Source organism: Cervus canadensis, chromosome 2 (genome assembly GCF_019320065.1).
Source record: "Cervus canadensis isolate Bull #8, Minnesota chromosome 2, ASM1932006v1, whole genome shotgun sequence".
NCBI classification, from domain to species: domain Eukaryota; kingdom Metazoa; phylum Chordata; class Mammalia; order Artiodactyla; family Cervidae; genus Cervus; species Cervus canadensis.
In genome coordinates this window covers 47,792,360-47,816,451 of record NC_057387.1, presented here as the reverse complement: position 1 = coordinate 47,816,451, position 24,092 = coordinate 47,792,360, and the positions used below count along the sequence as shown (strand labels likewise).

The following is a 24,092-nucleotide window of genomic DNA, read 5'->3' as shown; positions in this document are numbered from 1 at the left end:
AGGTCTTTTCCAATGAGTAGGCTCTTCGCATCAGGTGGCCAAAATATTGGAGCTTCGGCATAGTCCTTCCAGTTAATATTCACAGTTGATTTCCTTTAAGATTGACCGGTTTGATCTTGCTGTCCAAGGGACTCTCAAGGGTCTTCTCCAGCACTACAAATTGAAAGCAGCAGACAATTGGATTAGAGTTTTACTAAGAATAGCCCTGCCCACCAGAGCAAGATCCAGTTCTTACTGCCAGTCCCTCCCATGTGGAAGCTTGCACAAGCTGCTTAGCCTCATCCACCAGAGGGCAGACAGAAGAGGCAACTACAATTCTGCAGCCTCAAGAAGGAAAACCACAATCACAGAAAGTAAATCAAAATGAAAATACAGAGGACTATGTCCCAGATGAAAGAAAAAGATAAAACCCTAGAAAAAACAACTAAATGAAGAAGAGATAGGCAACCTTCCAGAAAAAGAACTCAGAATAATGATAGTGAAGATGATCCAGGGTTTTGGAAAAAGAATGGAGAAGATGCAAGAAATGTTTACCAGAGAACTTAGAAGAACTAAAGAACAAACAAGAGATGAACACTGTACTAGAAGGAATAATCTTGTCTTCAGTCTGTTATGCCCAGATCTGTATATCTAATCCTGATCATTCTATTTGGACCTTTCAATCTCATCCACCTCCCTTTCCTTAAAGTCTTACTTTGCTTGTATTGTCAATCTACACTTCTTTTCCTTTGAACTACATGTATGTGTCTCCTAGCTTTTGCAATTTTTTCTGGACCCTGCTTCTTCCTGAAGTGTCACTCCATTGCCCCTTTCCCTTCACCACCCAACTTTTGGAAAGTGTGTTCTGTGCTCCTTGCTCTTTTCTGTATTCCTCTCCTTAACTGTTTGCATGTTGGCTTCTACTTTGTCCTATTGACCTTTTACTTCAGTGATTGATCCCCTTCCAACAATGCTTCTCTGTGGCATCTCACACCCTTCCAACTGAAGCCTGCACACCTAGAGACACCAACAAGAAAAACCACCACAATGATAAACCCCACACACAACTAGAGAGTAGCCCCCACTCTGGCCAACTAAAGAAATCCCACCAGCAACAAAGACCCAAGGCTGCCAAAAATAAAGAGCATAGCAACCCACTCCAGTATTCTTGCCTGGAGAACCCCACAGACAGAGAAGACTGGCAGGTGGCAGTCCATAGGGTTGCACAGAGTCAGACTTGACTGAAGTGACTTAGCACACATGTGTGCAAACACAAACAAAAAAATTCCCCTCGTGGCTTCCTTTGCACTGTACCTTCTTGGTTTCTAACAAGTCTCCCCTGACATACTTTCTTCTTTTTGTCTTTGGACTTCTTTTCTACTCTACTATCCTTAATGGTCCTCATTCACCTCCAGAGTTAACAAATATTTACCAAGTGCCTATTATGTAGCAGGATCTGTGAGGCCCCAGGGATAGAGGGATGAACAAACCAGAAGCTCACTGCATCTGTAGCACTTCCTTTTGTAATTTTTTAAAATTATTATTTATTTTTGGCTATGCTGGGTCTTCCAGGGAGTGGACTTTCTCTAGTTGTGGTGGTGGTGGGGGTACTCTTCATTGCAAGCTGGACCCTTTCGAGTTGTGAAGAACAAAAATTGGATTTCCAGAAGAATATTATGAAGTTGTGTAGGAAACAAACAAGCATGTAGAAAGGAAACAAGATATATAGGAAGGAAACTCTTTCATAGGCCTACATCTGAGCCAACAGTTTCACATTCCTATTTTGAAGAAAAAGTTTAAATATTTTATCAAAGACATTTTATTTTGACTAAACTTAGTAATGCTAAGAAACAAATGTCTACACTGCAGAAATTAAAGAACCTGCAAGTGTACTGGAGAAAACGCTGAAAAAAAAAAAAGAACAAGTAAGTATGGTTTCCTCAATATGCCACATCTAGGGTCGTACACCTAAATACAAAACTTTTAGAAAACATTTCAAACAAGCCAGTTGCTGCCAAAGTATGTACAACAACTGTATATGATTAACTAAAGTGCCTAAACTGATTTAAATGTTATCTCTTTTACTTTTGAGAAATTGCAACACTCTATAACACAGCCTCTTCTTCAAAAAGACAAACTTACTTTATGGCAAACTTACTTTTAAAAAAAATGCAATTTTTGTAAAGAACTTGTCACACGTTTGCTTCCCTGGAAAGGAGAAAAAATCAGTTTCTGAATACACTTTAACCCACTTTTCCCCACCTTATCAGAACCAATACATCAGGGAAAACGTCTAAGTTGGAACCTTGTAATTTGGCTCATTGTAGACTATGCCTCTCCACTACGTTGGATCTTATTTTTAGTTTCCAGCTTAGCTGTTAATTAGTAGTGGCTGTCACTTCTGTTTCATTTCCCATAAACCCAGAAAATGGGTGGAGGACCATAGATAGCTTTGGTCCGAATAAAGTCTATTAGATATCATCAACAACTTTTTCCTCCGGACGACGCAGACCCAGGAAAACGGAGTTTTCCTTTTCCCACATCCCATTCCCGAGCCTGGACTTCGCTCCTCTTCCTTTCAATCTCAATTCGGGCTCCTTAACCTTAGCAAAGAAAGTTCTTTGAACAAAATCCAGCGCTCCTTTGTCTACAAACGTGGCTAAGAAAGGGTTCCGAGGCCTCAGCTGGCTGAGAGAAGGTAGTGGCAGCGATCCACCCTAGCCAGTACACCCACCCACCTCAACCCATCACAACCCGCGTCTGGTGCCGAAGCCCTGGCGCGTGCTCGGGTGTCTTCGGTACCGCGAGGCGCGCGCTCGCCCGGTCACTATCCCTGGGAAGGGGCGGGATCCCAGAACGCGTGCCGGGACTGCGGCAGGCGGAAGCTGCTGGCGGAGAAGACGGGCGGTTCCCGCCGGCGAGGGTGGGGGAAGGGCGGCTGCCACACCCGGAAGTTGGTCTGGAAGTGGGGTGGGGGGGTAACGTGTGGGGGCGAGGCTTCCGGTAGCGCAAAGGGTATCGGGAGAGGCTTCCAGTAAACCTTCTTCTCTGGCCTCTGGAGGGACCACCGTTGGGGTGGCTTCGGCTTCCACGATCTGCGTTCGGGCTAAACGGTCACAGTAGACGCCGCCGCCGGTCCCCTTGTGCCTGGTTCTGTCCGTATTCGTTCCCTGGAGACCGTCCCGGTTCCGGCAGCGGCTGCGGCCGACATGTTGTGAGGCGGCGGCGCGGGTGTCTGAAGGATGGTTTGGCCGAGGCGGGGGCATCGGCTGCTGGCGGCGGCGGCGGCGGCGGCAGCGGGGGCTCCGGTTCTGTAGAGCCTTGCCCACTGAGTGTCCGCCCTGTTCCGCGGCCAGACCAGTGCCCCCGGACCTCGCCTCTGCTCCACGCCGTTGGGGAACGGTTAGACGACAGCGCACGCCCCTCTGAGGAGACACGAAGGGGGTTCTCCAGTGCTCAGATTCCGGACCACCTTGCCTTCCCCTCTCCGACGTGGGCAGTGCTGTCCCCAGAATCCTCAGCACACCCCCCCACCCCCCCGCCACTCCAACTTTGCTTGGTCCCAACCTCGGCTTAAATCTTTCACACACACCGGTGTTCCCCTCTCTCTCCAGCCACCCCTGGCCCCTTAATTTTCTGCACGCTCATCTCAGAGGGACTCCTGGATCGCTCTCCGAGGGCGGCCTTTTGAAAAATCGTCGTGGACCAGAGTTGAGTTTTTAAAAGTCGGGGCGCGAGAGAGAAGGTGCGATGGCTTCCTCATCTGGCAACGATGATGATCTCACTATACCCAGAGCTGCTATCAATAAGATGATCAAAGAGACTCTCCCCAATGTCCGGGTGGCTAACGATGCCCGGGAGCTGGTGGTGAACTGCTGCACTGAATTCATTCACCTTATATCTTCTGAAGCCAATGAGATTTGCAACAAATCGGAAAAGAAAACCATCTCGCCAGAGCACGTCATACAAGGTAAGTGGTATTTGTGGGATTTTGTTTCAAAGAGGGGCCGGGGACAGCCTGCTGGTCGCGTGACGCGTTCATGTCAAAGCCTTCAGTTCTGTCTCCTGGTTAGTACTGGTAACTGAAAAGCCATTGCGGGCATGGAGGCAGCCGGTGCCTTCAGACCTCTCTGTAGTATTCTCGTGGTCCTTTTCAAACAGCAAATGCAGGTGAGAGCTGCAGGCGATTAAGTCGGCTAACATCCCCTCAAAGAAAATAGTAGTAGCGGCCTCAGCTTACAGCCAGGTAAACCTAAAAGAACTTTGCCTGCCTGAAGTGAAACCTGGATCATGACAACTGGGAGAGGAAGCCAGAAGTTCTTGGAGAATTAGAATTCAGACAGGAAGTTCAAGCTTGAGTGGAGAGGACACCCCTTTCCCACCCGACCTTTTTCACCAGTGTAGAAGAAAAGATCAATTTTCAGAACATGAGTAAAAATATTCTTAACGTGAACGTTCACAATTGTAAAGTTTATTAGTGTTGACTGGAGTATATTTTCTGCTTTAAAAATGGTTTCATGGGCTTCCCTGGTGGCTCAGATGGTAAAGAGTCTGCCTGCAGTGTGGGAGATCCAGGTTCGATCCCTGGATAAGGAAGATCCCCTGGAGGAGGAAATGGCAACCCACTCCAGTACTCTTGCCTGGAAAATCCCATGGATAGAGGAGCCTGGCGGGCTACAGACAGGGACACGACTGAACAACTTCACACACACCGTTCATCAACAAGTTGCCAAAGCACTCCAGTTCTATTCTGTGAGAAAGAGGCAGTCAGTGTTCTTTAACCTTCCTTCCTTTCTTCCTTCCTTCCATAGCTTGCATTGTTCCTTGGAGGTAGATTTTTAAAGCTTGGGTTTCAAGATCGTGAGTTTTTTTTTTCTTGGAACTTTTCCCTTTTGTTTCCTGCTGTCCTCCCCGTTTAGATGTATACACTTAAGCGTTTATTGAACAGCACTTCTGAAAGTTTAAGTTTCTCCTCTTGTGTATTGGAAAGCATTTAGTTCAGTTAATAGGGCTTTGGGGGACCATATTCTGATGGTGTGTTTCAGGAATGGGGAGACATTTACTAGTCATAATGTTTTGGGAAGCACTTTCTGTGACTGGTACATATAATCTTATGGGAAGGTTGTGGTCAATTTTGAAGTGATAGCTTACCTTTTATAATAACCCAATTAAAATTCTAACAATTTCTGGATCGCTTTTGAAGTCAGAAAAAAAAATTCATTGTTAATTTTGGTAGGCAGGCAGTTATCTACCATTTTATTGTTACAATTTAACTTTTTAAAAGGTGATTTTCCTGTTATTCTGAAGTAGAGGACACATCAGCTCATATTCACCATATACAGTATTTTATGGTAGTTATTGACCGAAGCATTTTGTCATTTCATTTTTTAGATGACTTCTGTAATTTCATTTTTGATTCTTTAATGATATATAAAACATACTCTGACATTTCCATTTCAGTATATAAGGAGAAAAATCCCTAGGAAAAGGTATATTTGACTTTAAAGCTAGTATTCTATTTGTTTAGAGTACTCTGGCAAGTAAAATGAAAGCCAAGTCGTCTATTTTTTGTCTTGTGTTTTTATTTTTACATTATATGTGCAGTTGTCACAAATCTTTCATAAGATTGTCCAACACAAATAGCTGTAATTTCCTTTTATAACTCATACAAGAGAAAATGGATCTTTTTATCAACATTGCCTTTCTAATGAAAATTGCAAAAGATTTCAAAAGGATCTGCTTAAACATTTGTTTACACCACAGAAGTGGGGATCTTTCCAAAAATCTAATAACGCCTTACAATCTGTCTTCTTGGGTAGAGTTTATTCTTTTCTAGGATATATTTAGATTTCTGATTGACATGATGGAAGAAAAGTGCAGCTGTAGCTAGCAGTATGCTAGCTAAATAGCTCAACTTTGGAATATGCTAAATTCAGTTTAACGTATGAGTCAGAAAGTTCCAGTGAAAGCATTTTCCTTATGTACTGAGGATGATTTATTAATTAAAAAAAATAATGTATTGACCTGTTACAGCATTATAAAATTACTTTGGTTTTCTTGTAGCATTGCTGTTCTTAAGTGTTAGATAAGGATGTACATTTTAACCCCAAGTTCTCCCCAATTAGAGGGATAGACTTTATATATTTATAATCTCATATTGCTTAATCATTTAAAGAAATTTTTGTCTTGCGTGATTAAAATTTTTTAAAAGAAATCCTTAAGGTGTGTATTTTTTTAGGTGTTTAAAGTGTAATTTTATAGACTAACTCTGGAAAGCTGATTATGACATTTTTTTATGCTGTTCTGTCAATTTGATTATTTAGGAATGTAAGATATATCCAAGTGGAATAATGTACATTTTAAAGTGGTTTGATTCTAACATGTTTAAGTTTGGAATTTTTTAGTAATACATTTATTGAACTAGACTTTGCTTCAGGACATTTCACTTGCCACTTTGCTTTGCCTTCTCAGAGCAAATTAAGCATTGGAGGCAGTTTTGTAAAATGCAAGCTAAAGTTGAACAAATTTTATTGCCAGTAAATTTGAAATTATATAACCTAGTTAAAATTTTTAAAAATTTTAATATAAATATTTTGCTTATTTTGAGTTTAAGAACATGGACTTGGCATTGAAGATAACATACACACAAATGGAGTTATATACTTCAAAGATTTTTTATTTTGTTTCTGGGTTTCTGTGAACACATTCTTAAATGAGTTCTAACATGTTCTGTTGCATTATGGAAAGAACTGACATTGAGAGTTAAGAACTGCAAAGTGTACTGTGAAGTGTTTGGCCTTAGGCAAATCTGTTAACTAAGGTTTCCCCATTTATGTACAAATAATACTTAATGGTTTGAGGTATAATTTAGCAATTATTGAGAATCAGTCAGAATTGAGAAACTTACATGAAATATATGCTACAATTATAATTTAAAAACTATATGATACTGATTAAAATGTAAAACTGAAGGTCTGTTATGTTTAACCTTATGTCATGATGCCATTTATAAAGAGAAAGTGTAAATAGGAATATTTTAAATGATATTATTTTTACTTCTGCATTTTAAATCTGTTGCTACATTTTCTTTCTTACTTTTTTGAGAATAGTAACTGCAAGTTAGTCAAAGTTTGAAAAAGCCTCTGAGGATTCACTTCAGCAGTTGTATTGCTCCAATCCCTCTCACGCTGGTACTTGGTAAAATACAATAAAAATGAGTCACTAGAAAAACAAAATGAAAAATTTTGATACTGCATTCAATAGAAATAAAATTACTGTCAAATTACTGTGAAGTTTCTTTTTTTTCCCCAGCTTTTTGAACTATAATTGACATATAACATTGTGTAAGTTTAAGTTTTACAACCTAATGATTTGGTGTGTGTATATATTATGAATTAATTATCACAATAAAATTAGTTAACACAGCCATCGCTTCACATAGCTACAGTTTTGCTGTGAAGGCTCTTAAAATGCTTACTTTGAGTTTCTGTACTTAACTCATTGCAGACAATTACATGCAGTTGTGATACAAATCCACAGTATACTTTAAGTATCCTTGTTCTAAAGCTTCAACCACAGTCTGTTTTGGAAAGTGGATTTGAAGTAGTTTTGCAATCAGGGGATCTAAGTGATTGCAAAGAAGTTGTATTGTAATAATAGTAATAATAATGAGAATAGCATTGTATTGCCTAGATAAGCATCCATACTGATACTTTTTTTCTGAAGGGACGCATGTCATTTGCATTGAACAATTTATCACACACAGGTCCTTTTCAAGTTAGGACTTTACTGTCTTCTTTAAAATCAGTATGTCTTTTGTTTTTGTTTTCCTTCTGCCACCCAACAGTTAACTTTTGGATTGGCACTGTGCTAGATACTGCTAAGGATATAAAGATGAATGATATTTGATTCTTGCTCTGCCATCCATCTCTCGTTGTTGTCCCGGATCCCCAGGAGTGGTGATACCATAGAGGAGGGATCCCCAACCCCTGGTTAGAACTGGGCCACACAGCAGGAGGGTGAGCATGGGTGAGCAGGAAGCTTCATCTGCCACTCACCATCACTCGCATTACCACCATGGGAAAATTGTCTTCCACAAAACTGGTCCCTGATGCCAAAAAGTTTGGGGATAGCTGCCATAGATGACATGATTCTTCAGGGTCTTTGTTAGGCCATTAAGCCAAGAAATCACTTTGGCCTACCTTCTCTTAATGTATTTTAAGTGAACCACAGCACCTCCCTCCCCCAACGTACAAACAAAAGAAAGTAGAGAAATTAGAGAAAGCCATTTTTTATATTTTATTTTTTTTAAATGAAAAGCATACACTATGCATTTGAAGGATAAAATAATTCACACAAATTCATGTTATAACAAAACTTCTGGGGAGTACATCATTACTGTAAAATATAAGATATACCTATGTTAAAATTGTTGTTGGGTGTACATTTTTACTTTTTTTTTTTTTTAAGTAGTCATAACTGTCTATCTTTCAAATTGAAAAAATATTGCTAAGGGTTTTTTTCCCCCTAATATGCTGTAAGGTAGATGTCAGCAGACCTCTGAGAAACAAGTGATATGTGTTTTATCCACAAATTTAAAAATAGATGTACTATTATTCATTTTATTTATTTTTATTGTTTTAGCTTTCACTCTGAGATCCTTAGAGCCAGGGGATCAGCAGTCCATAAAATCCCTTTGTACAAATTAGAAAAAGATACTCCTTCCTTGAAAACCTTTATTACCATCTGCCAGAAAAAGTGCCCTAATAAGAATTCAGATCTATGATGTTTACAGTATGAATGGCTCTCCTCAGATATGTTGCTGTTGTGCACTGAACAACCTGCACAGCTAAGATGGTCCTGCTTAGGGGACATTTCCTTATCCTTTAAGATTCTCCTTTATGTAAAATGGGGGTATTACTACTGCATGATAACAGATGTAAAATATCCCTGTTTAGAAAATGCTATATCCAGTTAATCATATTTGTTAGCCAAAATGTGTTTAAAATTAGGATTAGTCAGTACAGTTTTGAGATTAAATTTATGGCTGCTCTTGTTGAACCATTTTTTGAGAGTACAGTGTACTCAGTGTTGAGAGCACAGCTTTTTCAATAATATTTAATGTTAACCTTGGATTTACTTGCAGTTTTCTTTTGAAAGCAGTGTTCTCAACCTTAATGATTTTAGTAGCAATTCTTTTTTCTTTTTTTTAACCCAGGACCGCCATGGTTTAAGGTAGATTGGATTGAAGTTATTAATGTCTAGTTTTGAATTCATGATATTTGAAGAGTTGTCTCTCTGTTGCATTGATTTGTTAATTTTGTGAATTTAATATACTTGTTTAGCTAGAATTTAATGGGGTGGTAGTAGCTGTGTCGCTTCCCTGGTGGCTCAGTGGTAAAGAACCTTCCTGCCAGTGCAAAAGATGCAAGTTCGATCCCTGGGTTGGGAAGATCCCCTGGAGTAGGAAATGGCAACTCACTCCATTATATCTTGTCTGGAGAATCCCATGGACAGAGGAGCCTGGCGGGCTATAATGCATGGGTTCACAAGGAGTTGGACACAACTGAGCAACTAAGCAACAACAGCAACAGTGCGTAGCTGTGCATTTATCTGGGTCCTGTACACTTACTAGTGTACTCCTTAAAATGTAAGAGAAAAATAAGTTTAAAAACTGAAGATGAATAATACATTGTCCAAGTTAGGTAAGGAACTCTTCTGTGTTGGACATTGTGTTAAATGCCTTCAGTTAATTACTTGTTGATTCCTCCAACCCTTAAAGTAATAAAGTACAATAATATAATAATAAATGCTTTATTTTGTTCCTTCTGTGGGCCAAACTCTTTTCTTGGCTCTTTGTTTATATTAATTCATTTATTTTTCATAGCAACATGATCTGATGAAATGTAGGTACTGTATTCTTGTTTTCTAAGAACATGGGTGAAGGAACTTACCTTAAGTCACACAGCTAATCTAAGAGCTGGGTGTCAGTTCCTGGCAGCCTTAGGGGCTGCATGCTTAACCATTATAGTGCTTCTGATTGTAGGAAGTGTTATGAAATAGACACTGTTATCATTTTAGAGATGGAAAATTGAAGCTTAGATATTAAGTGATATATCCAAGATTATACAAATACAGTGAGAACCAAGTTTCAAATTCTGTTTTCAAAAAGGGGAGATTACTTCTGTCTAAAAGCAAGAGAATTCCAGAAAAATATCTATTTCTGCTGCATTAAAGGCTTTGACTGTGTGGATCACAACAAACTGTGGACAATTCTTAAAGAGATGGAATTACCAAACCATCTTACCTGCCTCCTGAGAAGTCTGTATGCAGGTCAAGAAGCAACAGTTAGAACCAGACATGGAACAATGGACTGGCTCTAAATCAGGAAAGGAGTACATCAAGGCTGTATGTTGTCACCCTGCTTATTTAACTTATATGCAGAGCACATCATTAGAAATGCTGGACTGGCTGAAGCACAAGCTGGAATCAAGATTGCTGGGAGAAATATCAATAACAGATATGCAGATGACAGAAGTGAAAGTGAAGAAGAACTAAAGAGCCTCTTGATGAAAGTGAAAGAGGAGAGTAAAAAAGTTGGCTTAAAGCTCAACATTCAGAAAACTAAGATCATGGCATCCGGTCCCATCACTTCATGGCAAATAGATGGGGAAACAATGGAAACAGTGAGAGACTTTATTTTCTTGGGCTCCAAAATCACTGCAGATGATGAGTGCAGCCATGAAATTAAAAGATGCTCCTTGGAAGAAAAGTTATGACCCACCTAGACAGCATATTAAAAAGCAGAGACATTACTTTGCTAACAAACATCCTTCTAGTAAAAGCTATGGTTTTTCCAGTTGTCATGTGTGGATGTGAGATTTGGACTGTAAAGAAAGCTGAGTCCCAAAGAATTCATGCTTTTGAAGTGTGGTGTTGGAGAAGACTCTTGAGAGTCCCTTGGACTGCAGGGAGATCCAACCAGTCCATTCTGAAGGAAATCAACACAGGATATTCATTGGAAGGACTGATGCTGAAGCTGAAACTCCAGTACTTTGGCCACCTGATGGGAAGAACTGACTCATTGGAAAAGACCCTGATGCTGGGCAAGATTGAAGGCAGGAGGAGAAGGGGACAACAGAGGATGAGATGGTTGGATGGCATCACCGACTCAATGGACATGAGTTAGAGCAAGCTCCGGGAGTTGGTGATGAACAGGGAAGCCTGGTATACTACAGTCCATGGGGTTGCAAAGAGTCGCACACTACTGAGCCACTGAATTGAGCGGATTTCTGTCTAGGAGGATCAGACAAGCTTAATTTGAAGACAGAGTTTGATCTGGATTGTGAATGAATTACTGTCAGCATGAATTTGGGAAACCAGTGCCTGTTGGGAAACACTGAGTGATCAGGTTTAGCAAAGTATTCAGGGATTTAATGGCAGAAATAAAGCTGGAAAGGTAGCTGGGACTAGATCCTGGAGGATCTTATTGTAGGGCTAAATAAATAAAACTTCTTTAGATTGTAGTGGAACACATAAGTCATTTACTAGTTTCTTCTGATATTATTTCCAACCAGTATTATTGAAAATACACTAATATGCTTGTGTCTTTAAAAAGAGAAAATACAAATGAAAAACTTTGGCTTCTAGCATTAACACTTAAAAAATAATGTCTGTCAATTCAAGTAAAAAATTCAGGCTGCCTAGTTTTCACTTAATTTCCTACTATACCCCCAAGCTCCTTGAGGCCAGGAATTAGGTGGTTGGTAATTTGGTAAATAGAATTCAGAATAATGTCTTATTGAAATTTGGGGAGGGTCAAAAGAATGGGGTCTGTAAGTTAAAATTCAAGTAGTAGCAGTCTACTTCTTGACATCAGGTTATTTCTAAAGATGGTGAAAACAGCTTAACATACGAAATAATTTAAAACTGTAAATCACTCAAGATGCCTTTAAAAACTTCAGCTTACATGGGAATGTACATTTTAAAGGTATATTTGGTATTCTCCCTGAAAAGCAAATTCCTAGATTTAGAACTTAGGGCATCTTTACTGAGGAAGTCTGGTTCATCATAACTGTTGAAAGTCTGTAAAAATAAGTTCATTTACCATGTTTTTTACCACCTGTATTTCATTGTTGGTTCAGAAAGCAAAGTATGACTTTGGGGCATTAGTCAACATACCGAAAACTATATAATTTTAAATACTGTGAACCAAAAGGAAATTTTATGCTTTGTCTTTCTAGATTATAGAAGGCTTTATTTTCTTATAAATTTTTCTTTCTAAATGTGAAAAAATAGAATATTTTGTTGATGTTTCTTTTATCCTTATAGTCTCCTTTATCTCAGTTTTTCTTCCACATCACTTTAAATATTTTTGCAGTATTTCTTGTTAAGTTTGATTTTCAGGGTCTTTGGCTGAATAAATTCCAAATTTCATAAGTTATTTCCAGCAGTATTTCTTAAACTTGGCAGGTTGAGTGTCTTTGCTAAAAATAGTTTCCTGTTGGTATATTAGACAAAAGAACTTAGCTATTCTTTCCTCCTATCCTGCTGTAAGTTAAAGCTTATGTTACCAGACTACTTTTTCTAAGCCTACTTTTTCTAAATATATTTCCTAACAAATATATTCCAAATATTTCCTTTTTTTGTATTCTTTGAGAAAATGACTGACTTAATGATTTATTTACTATGAGTGGTACACGAAAAAATGTTTTCTTAGTAAAACCACATGTTCTTACATTGGGCCTTTTTTTCCTTCCCTCACAGGAAATGCTTTAGTTTTTAAAAAGTTGAAAAGGAAAAGTGAAGGCCTGTGCCTTGATATGTTCCTTAAGTTTTAACTAATTTGCAATCTAGTATTAAGAAAGCTGATAAAATATTTTGTCTTAGTCATACAGATGATTATTGTGCACCATAAAATAGGTAAAATTATTAGAAGACAATAGTCTTCCCCTCCAAATACCTCCCCCCACTACCCCCACCTTCCCACTGGCAAGCTTCACAAAATATTCCATTGGTGAAGAAAAAGTGGTATTTTATCACTTTCTGATGTTTTCATATTTTCATTTTCCCAGCACTAGAAAGTTTAGGCTTTGGCTCTTATATCAGTGAAGTAAAAGAAGTCTTACAAGAATGCAAGACAGTAGCATTAAAAAGAAGAAAGGCCAGTTCTCGTTTGGAAAATCTTGGCATTCCCGAAGAAGAATTATTGAGACAGCAACAGGAATTATTTGCAAAAGTAAGTAACACATATTAAATTATTTCATCTGAATCTGACCCTTTTTGTACACCAAAATCATACTGTTTTCTTAAATCATTTCCCAAGTCAATATGCATATGCAAACAATTTTGTTTTTGTGGCTGATTGTTTGATCATAGAGTCTGATGTTAGCTCTGGGCAGTTTGACTCTATTTGGCCTACTGTTTAAATATTTGCAGCAACCTGTTTTCTGAAGAGAACAACTCCAAATGACTACTGAGACTTTACTTTGATGTTTTTTTCAGGCAGAATGACCATTTAAAAGCATGAAAAGTATACCTAAACATTCGTAAGATTTAAACTGATGAACTGGTGAGAAAATATTTTATCAAATTTTTAGACGAATGGCATATTAAAAAAATCTGACTAACATTTACTTTTTAGTTAACTTAGGTCTTTACTATACCTTTAAAACACTCTAATCTTAAAAACTTTGAAGGGCCAGTGGAACAGAGAAAGGCAGAAAACTTTTCTCCTTTTTTACTTGTTCTAATGTCAAGTCTCTGGAGGATTAGCAACAAGAACTATTTGTTATTTCCCTCTGTTTTTTAAAAAAGGAGACCACCGGGAGCTGGAATTGAGTGGAGTTTGTGACTAGCCTCTCAGAATTTCTCCAGTGTTACTGCTCTGCCATCTTCTTGGCCTGCCTTAGCCCACTGTCAGAATCCTGGGTACCTTCTTCATTCCCTTCCAGGTCCCTTGGTGACAGTGGAAACAAGCTCTGTAACGTATTTTGGAGCATCCCTCTGTGGAAGATCATATTTTCCAAAGATGACTGCTATAGTATCTCTTACCTTCCTTTGTCTCCATGGCTCACTGTGCCTTTGTGTTACAGCAGAGGCAACAAAGGCTGGCAGCATTCATTACCTGATAAAAATACCTAGGGATGAGGTTTAGGAGATGAAGAAGCCCATGCAGCATGCCACACAGCTTCCACGTGGAGTGAATAACACAACAACCAATATGCACATATGCCCCATGCTGATGCAAAGAAAAAAGCTTTCCATCAGTCCTTTCCACTCAGGCATGGGGTGCACTGGGCCTGGTCCAGAATACCCACAGGCAAGAACAAGAAGAAATTTAGCGGGAAAAATTGTCCTTCCCTCCTTCTCTGCCAGGTTCCCTGAAGCTGGGGAGAAGATAGTTACAGTGTACAGTGATTTCTCTTCTTTTTTAAAAAATTATTTATGTTTGGCTGTGCTGGGTCTTCATTGGTATGTGAGCTTTTCTGTAGATGCAGTTAGCAGGGGCTACTCTCTAGTAGCAGGGCAGGAGCTTCTCCTTGTGGTGGATTCTGTTGTCATGGAGTTGGGCACACAGGCTTCAAAAGTTGCAGCTCCTGGGCTCTACAGCACAGGCTCAGTAGGTGTGATACACAGGCTTAACTGTCCCACGGCATGTGGGATCTTTCCGGGTCAGGGATTGAACCCGTGTCTCCTGCATTGGCAGGCGGATCACTGAGCCACAAGGGAAACCCTACAGTGATCCTTGAATGACTAAATATTCACTCCCTATAAGACTGAGAGCTTAATAACCTGGTTATTAAGAATGCAGATCACTGTCCAAGGCTAAATTTATCATCACGGACTGAGATATCGTACTGATATTTTCATTTGCTCATCTCTACCTCCTTCCTACTTACCCTGCAAAGGCAGGAGCAAGGAATTATGAACTTGAAGATTTACAAGAATAGCTTAAAAAATAGTCCATTCCATTTCTGGGTACTAATGAAATGCTCAGATTGCTCAAGCAAACTGTCTATAAGTACATACTTTTTTGATATAAAGCATTGAACTCACTTTCCAGTGGGAAGATCTTGAAAGTTAGACCTGAGTCATTGGGTCAGAGGTGATCCTGTGGTAAAGAGGATGTAAAATACAGTGTTTCAGTTCTTCAGAGATACTTATTTCATCATAGGAATAGTGCTGTGTGATCATTTACAGTTGTCTGTCCCTGCCATTAGTTTGTAAGCTCCTTGAAGGCTGGACCTATTATTAATTGTATCTCTGCTGCGGCTGCTGCTAAGTCACTTCAGTCGTGTCCAGCTCTGTGCGACCCCATAGATGGGAGCCCACCAGGCTCTGCTGTCCTTGGGATTCTCCAGGGAAGAACACTGGAGTGGGTTGCCATTTCCTTCTCCAGTGCATGAAAGTGAAAAGTGAAAGTGAAGTTGCTCAGTCGTGTCCGACTCTTGGCGACCCCATAGACTGCAGCCCACCAGGCTCCTCCATCCATGGGATTTTCCAGGCAAGAGGACTGGAGTGGGTTGCCATTGCCTTCTCTGAATTGTATCTTTAGCACCCATCTAACATGGTTAACTAGCACAGGGGGAGTATTCAATATTTGTTGACTGACTGAGTTAAATTGATGTGTCAGGGAAGCACAGGACTATAGGGGTGGAACAGACTTTTGAAATCATTTACTTCAACCTTGATCTTCCAAATTATGATTCTGAAGTTTGAGGAGGTTCAAGAATCTATTCACCATTATGAAAAAAAAAAGAAGGTGGGGGGAGAAGTGAGACTGTTTTTTCCCTACAATGTTCTGGCTTCTCATTTGAAAATGAAAGACAGGTTTGCTTTGAATAGAAGAGGTGAGAATTGCTACAGGTTATAGTAATTACCATTAGAACTAGGAAATACCATTTTAGGTCATCTCTTCCAGATTAGCTCCATAACTGATCTTTTTATAGTCGTTAACATCCAGTTTGGCTTATATTCAAAATTGTTTAAATTTTAAGTTATCAAGCATTAGACACCAGATACCATTTAAACTAATAAGGAAAAACAGCTTACCAATGTTTATTGAGTTCTAACCATGTGTTAAGTGTTTTACCAGTATTTTTTAATCCTCACAACAACATGGAAAATAGGTGCTAAAGTAGAAAAGCCTTTGAGGCAGGCACGACCACGTGCAAACTGTTGTCATCCATATGAATATGAGGTATGAATGGAGGATTGATAATTTTTTTAAAAAGCTCGTGGCTATTATTTATTGAGTCTCTACTATGGTAGATCACCTACAGGGTGCCAAAGTAAATATTTGATAAAGGGAAAGATGCTCTGCTAAATACTTTATATACTTTGCAGAGTTTTTAATGAACAATACAAATTTTACTGTACTCATTTACACTTTAAGAAACAGATTCAGAGATGGAGAGGCATGCATGAGATCATTTGTTCTACAGATATTTATTAAAGTCTTCACTATTTACCAGATATAGTGCTAGGTGCTAAGCTTATAATAGTGTAAAAAAGAGACGTGGTTATGTCATTATGAAGCTTAGTTTACTGGGAAGGATCGACTTAGACAAATGAAATGGGTAAATATCTTCTGACTTCAAAACCTGTGCTCTTTCTACAATACTATGCTAATACTCTAGCCACCATTTTGTTTATTTAAATTTTATTTTGGAACTTTTAAGTGGAATGAATGTGCTTTATCATTTCTATGAGAAAAAGTTGAATGAAGGAAATAATCTACTGGCTGCAAATTCTGTCTTCACTTTTCTACCCTTGTCATCTGTTGTTTTTTTTCCTCCCTTATCTCTTTTCTGTCTTGCCCTGACCTATGGATAAAAAAATACCCTAGTATTTCTTTGCTCTTGTGAGAAAAATCAGAAGAGAAGTAAAATTACTGTAGCTGCTTAGTACTCTTCCTAGAGCACATAGTGTTAATACTTTAGTTTTAAATATGAATGGAACTGATAAATTATTATACCATCTTTTTCATAACTTTCATTTCACTTAATCATTTAGACTTTATTTTAAAACATACTAACAAAAAGCAGCCTCTTTTAGAGAAGCTGCCTTTCACTGCTCGCAGCAAATATTTGAAAAGGAGGTACCACTAGTATGTTGAGGTTAAAGTTAACTGTAAATTGTAAATGAATCATATTAGCATGTGGGAGTGGGAGTCTTAAAACATAATGAAAATTTCCAGAAGAAGTGGGTTAGCAAGTAATGCCTAATTTACTTCTCTTTCACTCTTCGATTTTAGAAGGAAAATACTTTGGATGGATTGGGTAAGAAGCAAGTTAGGAGGAAAGAAATTAAAGTAAATACCACTAAAAATTTTAATTTATGGACATAAATACAAACAATATTTACCAGTCAGTATTGATTTTAAAGGTATCAGAGTCCTTTTTGTTCAGTGAGAAAAGTATTGGTGCTGATACGGGGCAGTGGTACCTAAAAAAGTCAGTTAAATTTTAAATATAACCAGTACATGTCTTTGCAGATTATTGAACAAACTATGAGATAATGAACAAACTATGAGATAAAGCAGCTTTGTAATAAAACCTGTGTAGAGACTTGAGATTATTTGACTTTTTTTTGTGCCACAAAATTATACCTATTTATAGGTGATTAGGCCACAGAGTAGGTATTCTTAAGTTGATTAAATTGATATGTTTGGTTTGCTCTACAGTTTTCAAGTATTTTCTGTGAAGCATTCTTAGTCTGTTTTGAACTCTGGGTATTCCTGCCATAATAGTAAATATGCCTGTGTATTATGGAAATATTTTCCATATTTCTTTATAAAAATAGGTAGAAGTAGTTACTAAAATACCTGGTCTTTAATTTCCTAAACAAACACAAAAAAACATTTTTGTTTCAGAGGGGAGGTATAATATAGATACCTTAACATCTGTTATATGAGGTTGGCTACTCATGAGGAAGATATAAAGAGATCCCCAAGTACAGATTTTAATGTAGAAGTGTGCCAGTTACTAAGCAATTGTTTCAACATGAAATCCCCTTCCTGTGCTAGCTTTGAGAATGGGCACAGTAGTCTGCAAACCATGTTTCTGCTTTTCTAGCTGACTTTCCTAGACTCTGCTGCTAATGGGGGGCTCTGAAGGGAGATTACATGGCTGGGTGGAAGAAGGCACTTGTTCCTTTCTTTTACTTCCAGTTGGCTTCAGGTTCCTTTGAGCAACGCAGCAGTGCTTCACCCTGGCTGCATCAGTTTTTTCCTGTAGCAGCAACTGAATCTGGTTTGCAGTTTCTCTAATACTTACAGAACCTACCTGAACATGCATCCCCTTCCTCAGGTATGTGGGTCTCAAATCTTGGGGCCCTCTTCTAAACTTAGAGATGGTAGTACCAGCCAAATATACTCCTTCTTCAGAAGGCTGAGTTTCAGTTCTGTGGTTTGCTCCTCAAACCTTCTAAGTTTTAAAAATTTCAGCCTCTTCCCTTGTTTCACTTTTAAGGTTGGTGGCTGCTTCCTGTAGTTGCCACACACAAATCTTAGTGTTTGTTTCGCCTCTTCAATTACCTAGTTAGAACCTTTATACTTGGTTAATGATCTTTTATATTTACATTCTTTCTGTTTCCCTAACTAGTGTGACTTATGTCTCCTTATTAGACCCCAAATAATACTGGAAGGAATCAGAAACAAACTTACTGGAGAAAATAGTATTTCAGGAGTACTTAAAGGAAGAGAAGAATTACAGTAGGTGAAAATCAGATTTCAAAAAGAATGACTATCAGCATGAGTAAAGGTAGCAGAAATGGGAGAGTATGAAGTATCATTAGAAAACATTTTATGTTCTAGGTGGGGTTCTTTTGGGTTTTTTGTTTTGTTTTGTTTTTTAGCACAGGATAAATGCTTTGAAAGAAGATTAGAGAAAATATAGTGGAGCACACCGTAATTCGGAGGGTCTAAATTCTAGGCTGAGAAATTTGGACTTAATTGGTAACAATTAAATGATTTTTTTATGTATTATAATTATCCCCAGGGAATGTTTGGATAATAAATGCATTATATTATTAAGAAAAGTTAGAAATGTACATGGTAAAAAATCTTAAGGTTATGCTGAGCATTACTGTTTTCCCACAAAACATTCGTTCATTCAGAAACCCCTTGGGGCCTGTATGTTGGGAAAGCAACAGTGAATATGGAAACATTTTCTATTCTCAAGTCTAGAGGAGAAAAAAGATAATATATTCAGGTAATTAGAGAACAAAATAGATAGGTATGGGAATGCATAGAGAATAATAGACTATGAAATAGAGCGGAGAATGTGACCTAGAAAGATCAAGAAAACTGATGTGTGTTTTAAATACTGGCTAGCAATTGGCCATTCCTAAACGAGGGAATGAGCCAGGCTAAAAGATTAATTCTGAAAAAAGGCAGAAATGGAGAAACAACATTGTTTTGGTAAACTCTTAATGGGAAATTATGTGATTTTTTTCAAGAACAGATTCATTTTTCCCTTCTTGGTATAGTTTTTCTGCTAATGAAATTAAATTGGGAAGGAACCTTAGCTCATACAACAGAGCATGTAATGCCTGTGGATGTACCTTGGTTTCTCAGATCCAGTGGTGGTTTTTATAGAGGTTATTTCAAATGAATGGATTTTAACTATCCTCAAATTCAGTACTAGATAAGTATTTTCACTAGTTTGTATGTGGGAACGGTATGTTCTGTGTGTATGTGTGTGTGCGCATACATATGTGTGCATTTATAAAGAGGGGAAAGGGGCAGAGGAAGGAAGAAATGTATCTATAGGGTAAAGAACTATGATAGAAACTTTAAAGAAATATCAGGATAGCTATTGCATTCATGTTCAGTACTTTTCTGTAACAGAGGTACTGTACTAGTGATATTCTAAACCACAGATACAATTTTTAGATTGCAAGTATTTACATCAAAATTATAAGTTGAGAGGGCAAAAGAGTCAAGTGAAACAAAAGAGAGGCAAACACAGGGAAAAGAAAACCAGAGAGAGAATGTTGTGATTTTTCTGTGAACTTTTTTAGGTTCTTCAGTTGAACCATTATGTGACATAAAAGGAAACTTTTATAGAAAACTTTTATGGAAACTTTTGTAAACTCTCCTTAAGAGAATTGAGAAGCAGCAGTCTCTCATTATATTTTCTTACAGAGTTAATGTCCTGATGTACAACATCTATAGTGGTTGGAAAATACCCAATTTAATAATGACTAAGTTTATGGTTGGCTTGATATACAAAGTGTGCATGTTACAGGTTAAAAAAAATTTTTTTTTTAATGTTTTTTGTGTTTAGGCTAGACAGCAACAAGCAGAGTTGGCCCAACAGGAATGGCTTCAAATGCAGCAAGCTGCCCAGCAAGCACAGCTCGCTGCTGCGTCAGCAAGCGCGTCCACCCAGGCCGGGTCTTCTCAGGATGAAGACGACGACGATGATATCTGAAGTTCACCAGCTGAGTTTCTATTCCCTGTAAAATGTTTTTCCCTGCACAAGAAAACAGTGAAAAAATGCTTATCTGTAATTTTGCATCTTGGTGGACTTGCCATTGGTATTCTAGGGATATCTGCTGTTAAGTTTCATCTGTTGTGTGCTATTCATGTAAAATCTGTCTCTTTGAACTGTTGAAAACTTAAGGTTCAGTATAATATCAATTTTGAATTTTTAATGGTGTTTATGAAATTTTAGATAGCAGTGAGTCTGTTTGATCAATAAACAGTGTTACAGAAAACTTCAAGTTTATAAAAATACAGTGAAATTTATACAGAAGCTCTAAATCTTCATTTGCATTTCCTCTGCCCTTTTAACTAAACTAAAAATTGGGAATTTTAAATTATTGGGGGGAGGTGCTGTGTGATATAGTAGACATTAGATCAGGTTGGTGAAAAAACAAAGCTCAGTTTTGTAGTATCTGGATTTTGTCTTTTAAAATGAGTATATATATACAGGCAATAAACATACATGCTCAGATAAATATACTTGTTTAAAAAAGATCTCAAAACAAGGCATTCAAAAACTAGGAAGGAGTATGTTCAATAGTAGTTATAAAATTTGGTAGGTTATGTTTTCAATTTTGTTTTTATTTTATGTAGAGCTAAAAACTTAAGTTTCATTATAGCATAATTCATCTTCAGCTACACTATTACATTTCAAAGACTGCCCAGTTTTGAGGACTGTCATGATTCTTAGTATTTCACTCCAGTAATCATTAATAGTATTACTTGCTTAGTCCATCTTGTGAAACAGTTGCTTAGGTTGCATTGGTTGGTTCATGAATATTAAGACCTTTCCTAGGGGAAAGAAATGACAGTTAATGAGCATGCTTGCGATAAGAGGGGATTCTTTTTGTAATTTAACTTGTAGTTATAGTTTCCTTGTTGTTTGTTTTTAGCATTACTTTTACAGTTTCTTGACTAGATGGCCTAGAGTGTCCAATACTTCCTTTGAAATGGCATCATTATCTCCATCATAATTGAGTGATAGCTTTAAAAAATGATTGGTTTTGTTTTGTTTAAGAAAATGTGTCATAATTGATTAGCCCTCTGTGAAACATAAATAATTTTAACCTGCTTGTTAAAAGGGAAAAGCTTTAATTTGGTTCTAATAAGTAAAGTACAATAGTGATTTTTATAGGAATCCAGTGTTTTGAAGAACTGGCCTATTGTGTTTGTATTTTGAAAACAAAATGGAAAAGCCACTTAAGATAGTATGAAGTAATCTAAATCACTATGTCAGTTGCCAAATTGTTTAAATTTGTGTATTCACCAGGTCTAAAGATAGATTGTGGCTGCTAGAATTCCAGTTTTAATTGAAGAGCTAAATAAGTCAAATGTACAAGTATTAGATTTCTTAATGATCATATTCTTAATGGTCATATTTTGCAGTTTTAGAAAAAGTGAAATATTGTTACACATTTATTAAATAAATAATAAATAAATAATAAATAAATTTCCATGCCACAAATAGGTTAATCCTGCTGAATGTTTTAAGTTGATACTGTATCCATGAGTGTGTTTGAACAAGATAGAAGGGATTGTTTTTTTAAAAGTTTAAGTACCAAAGGTAGTCTAGTCTAAGAAATAATAAGTTAATAAGTGTTGGCTTTTCTAATTTGTACTGTAACTCCCTTATACTTTCTATTTTAAGTATATCTGTTTCTTAGGAAAAAACGTAGATATTTTCCATACCTTTTTTTTGATGCAGAGTTCAGGTTAATTAATATTTTACTGCATCTGATAATGTATTATATGTTCAAATCCTAGTGACTTTCATTTTGACATTCTTGTGATTTTCATATGCTGTATTCTTCAAGCAATAAAATCTGATGTGTTTTATAAATTGTTTTTATATTTAATGATCTGTACAGATTGATGGCATGAGATTTCTATTACTACCATTTTTACTAGTTTCAAGAATCCTAGTTCCCCCCAGAACAATTTTAATCTTTTGGTATATAGTATTTGACTTTCTCCTTTGTTTACTGTTATTTCAGAAAATGTGGTTTTACTTGTATTTTTGTAATTTACAGTCCCAGGATGCAGGCATAACAGAGCTAATTCAGCAGTGTTTTAGTTTATTTTTTAGCAATTAACTATTATATTCTGTCTTTTGTTGAGATTTTTAAAATCTTTTGGAGAAAGACAAAATTTTTAGTATTCTTGAGAAATAAAGTTATTGTTTGGTAAGTATTTTCCCTACCTCCTTGAATATGTCTGTCTTTTTCAGCAGACTATCAGATTGAAAAATGTTGAAAAGACATCAATTTTTAAAATTACATATACCATACATGTAGAAGAGTACATAAGTAAGGGTTTTCACAAATTAAATATATTCATTTTGCCACCTTCAGATTAGGAAACAGTATTATGAGCACCCCAGAAGCTCTCCTTTTGCCCCGTCTCCACACTTTCTTCTTCCTCCCCAGAAGTAACTACTATTCTGACTTCTAAAATCAATTTGCCTGTCTTTTATTTTATGTAAATGCAGTTATACATAATACACTCTTTGTTTTGCTCATTGTTTTATTTTTGAGTGTATTGATTTCCTGATGCCACTGTAACAAAATACCACAAACTTAAGGAATTTAAAACAACACAAATGTATTCTCTTGCAGTCCTGAAGATCAGAAGTCCAAAATCAGTTTTATTAGGTCAGAGGCAAGATTGGTTCCTGAATCTGGAAATTGTAAGTGGAGAATCCATTTCCTTATCTTTTTTCAGTTTCCAGGGTCTGCCTATAGTCCTTGGCTTGTGGCTTCTTCCTCTGTTCAAAGCTTCTGCTTTTATCATCACATCATCTTTCTTCTGTAGTCAAATGTTCCTCTGCATCAACACTTAGGGCCCACCTGGATAATCCAGGATAATCCCCCATCTCAAGATCATTAATTTAATCACGTCACAAGATCACTTTTGCCATATTAGGTTAACATTTACAGGTTTCAGGGCTTCAATCCTAGGTATTTTAGGAGGTAGTTACTTAACCTGCCCAAGTGAGGTTCATTCATATTGTTGCATGTATTTGTAGTTCATTCATTCTTATTGCTGAATAGTATTTCATTATATGCAGAATTTATCCTTTCTGTCATTGATGGACATTTGAATAGTTTCTAGTTCTGGACTAGTATGAATAATTCTGTGGAGAACATTCTTATACCTGTCATTTTGTGAGTGTATACATGCGTCTCTGTTGAATCTATACCTGAAAGTGGAATTGTTGGGTTAAAGGGTGTGAATGTATTTGGTATTTAGTGTGTACTTTCAGTTTTCCAAAGTGTTTGTAAAAAGGCACCATTTTAATGTGTACTATGATAATGAATTACTATAATGGTCTAGTGACGTAGAATGTTCAGTAGTTTCTCGAAATTCCTAAATTACACCAAATGAGTTATACTTGCTACAGGAGGTCTGTTATTTAGTATGATACAAGAGGAAAATAAAAGCAAAAGTATTTGAGTATTTTGTTATTGACACAGTAGTATTATACATTCATTAGGTTATTGCTCCTCAGAAGAAATGTAAGTTTTAAGTAATTATAAACATTATGTTGAGTTTAAAAGTAGTATCTTGTAGAAAGTTCATGATTTAAGTTTTTAATTGAATTTAAAAATTTTTTGTTATAACT

The 24,092-nt window shown here is 37.2% G+C and overlaps 2 protein-coding genes across 2 annotated transcripts; one reads left to right on the top strand and one right to left on the bottom strand.

The window, feature by feature from the left end:
• Positions 1-93: 93 nt before the first annotated feature.
• Positions 94-3,627, bottom strand: LOC122428782. The gene is made up of 3 exons (XM_043448891.1): positions 3,572-3,627; positions 2,718-3,495; positions 94-153 (listed from the first exon to the last, which is right to left on the bottom strand). Exons 1-2 carry the CDS (start codon positions 3,625-3,627, stop codon positions 2,727-2,729), a joined length of 825 nt encoding a protein of 274 aa, XP_043304826.1. The 3' UTR covers positions 94-153; positions 2,718-2,726.
• On the top strand, positions 3,494-24,092 carry DR1 (down-regulator of transcription 1). Its single transcript, XM_043460611.1, has 3 exons — positions 3,494-3,949; positions 13,053-13,216; positions 20,271-24,092. Exons 1-3 carry the CDS (start codon positions 3,730-3,732, stop codon positions 20,415-20,417), a joined length of 531 nt encoding a protein of 176 aa, XP_043316546.1. The 5' UTR covers positions 3,494-3,729; the 3' UTR covers positions 20,418-24,092.

Excerpts from the sequence above, each read along its gene's own strand:
- LOC122428782 (XM_043448891.1), bottom strand. The coding sequence starts at position 3,627 with ATGAGCGTGCAGAAAATTAAGGGGCCAGGGGTGGCTGGAGAGAGAGGG. Across the intron at positions 3,496-3,571 it reads GGAGAGAGAGGGGAACACCG|GATTCTGGGGACAGCACTGC; the intron begins GTGTGTGTGAAA and ends GGGTGTGCTGAG.
- DR1 (XM_043460611.1), top strand. The coding sequence starts at position 3,730 with ATGGCTTCCTCATCTGGCAACGATGATGATCTCACTATACCCAGAGCT. Across the intron at positions 3,950-13,052 it reads GCCAGAGCACGTCATACAAG|CACTAGAAAGTTTAGGCTTT; the intron begins GTAAGTGGTATT and ends TCATTTTCCCAG. Across the intron at positions 13,217-20,270 it reads AACAGGAATTATTTGCAAAA|GCTAGACAGCAACAAGCAGA; the intron begins GTAAGTAACACA and ends TTTTGTGTTTAG.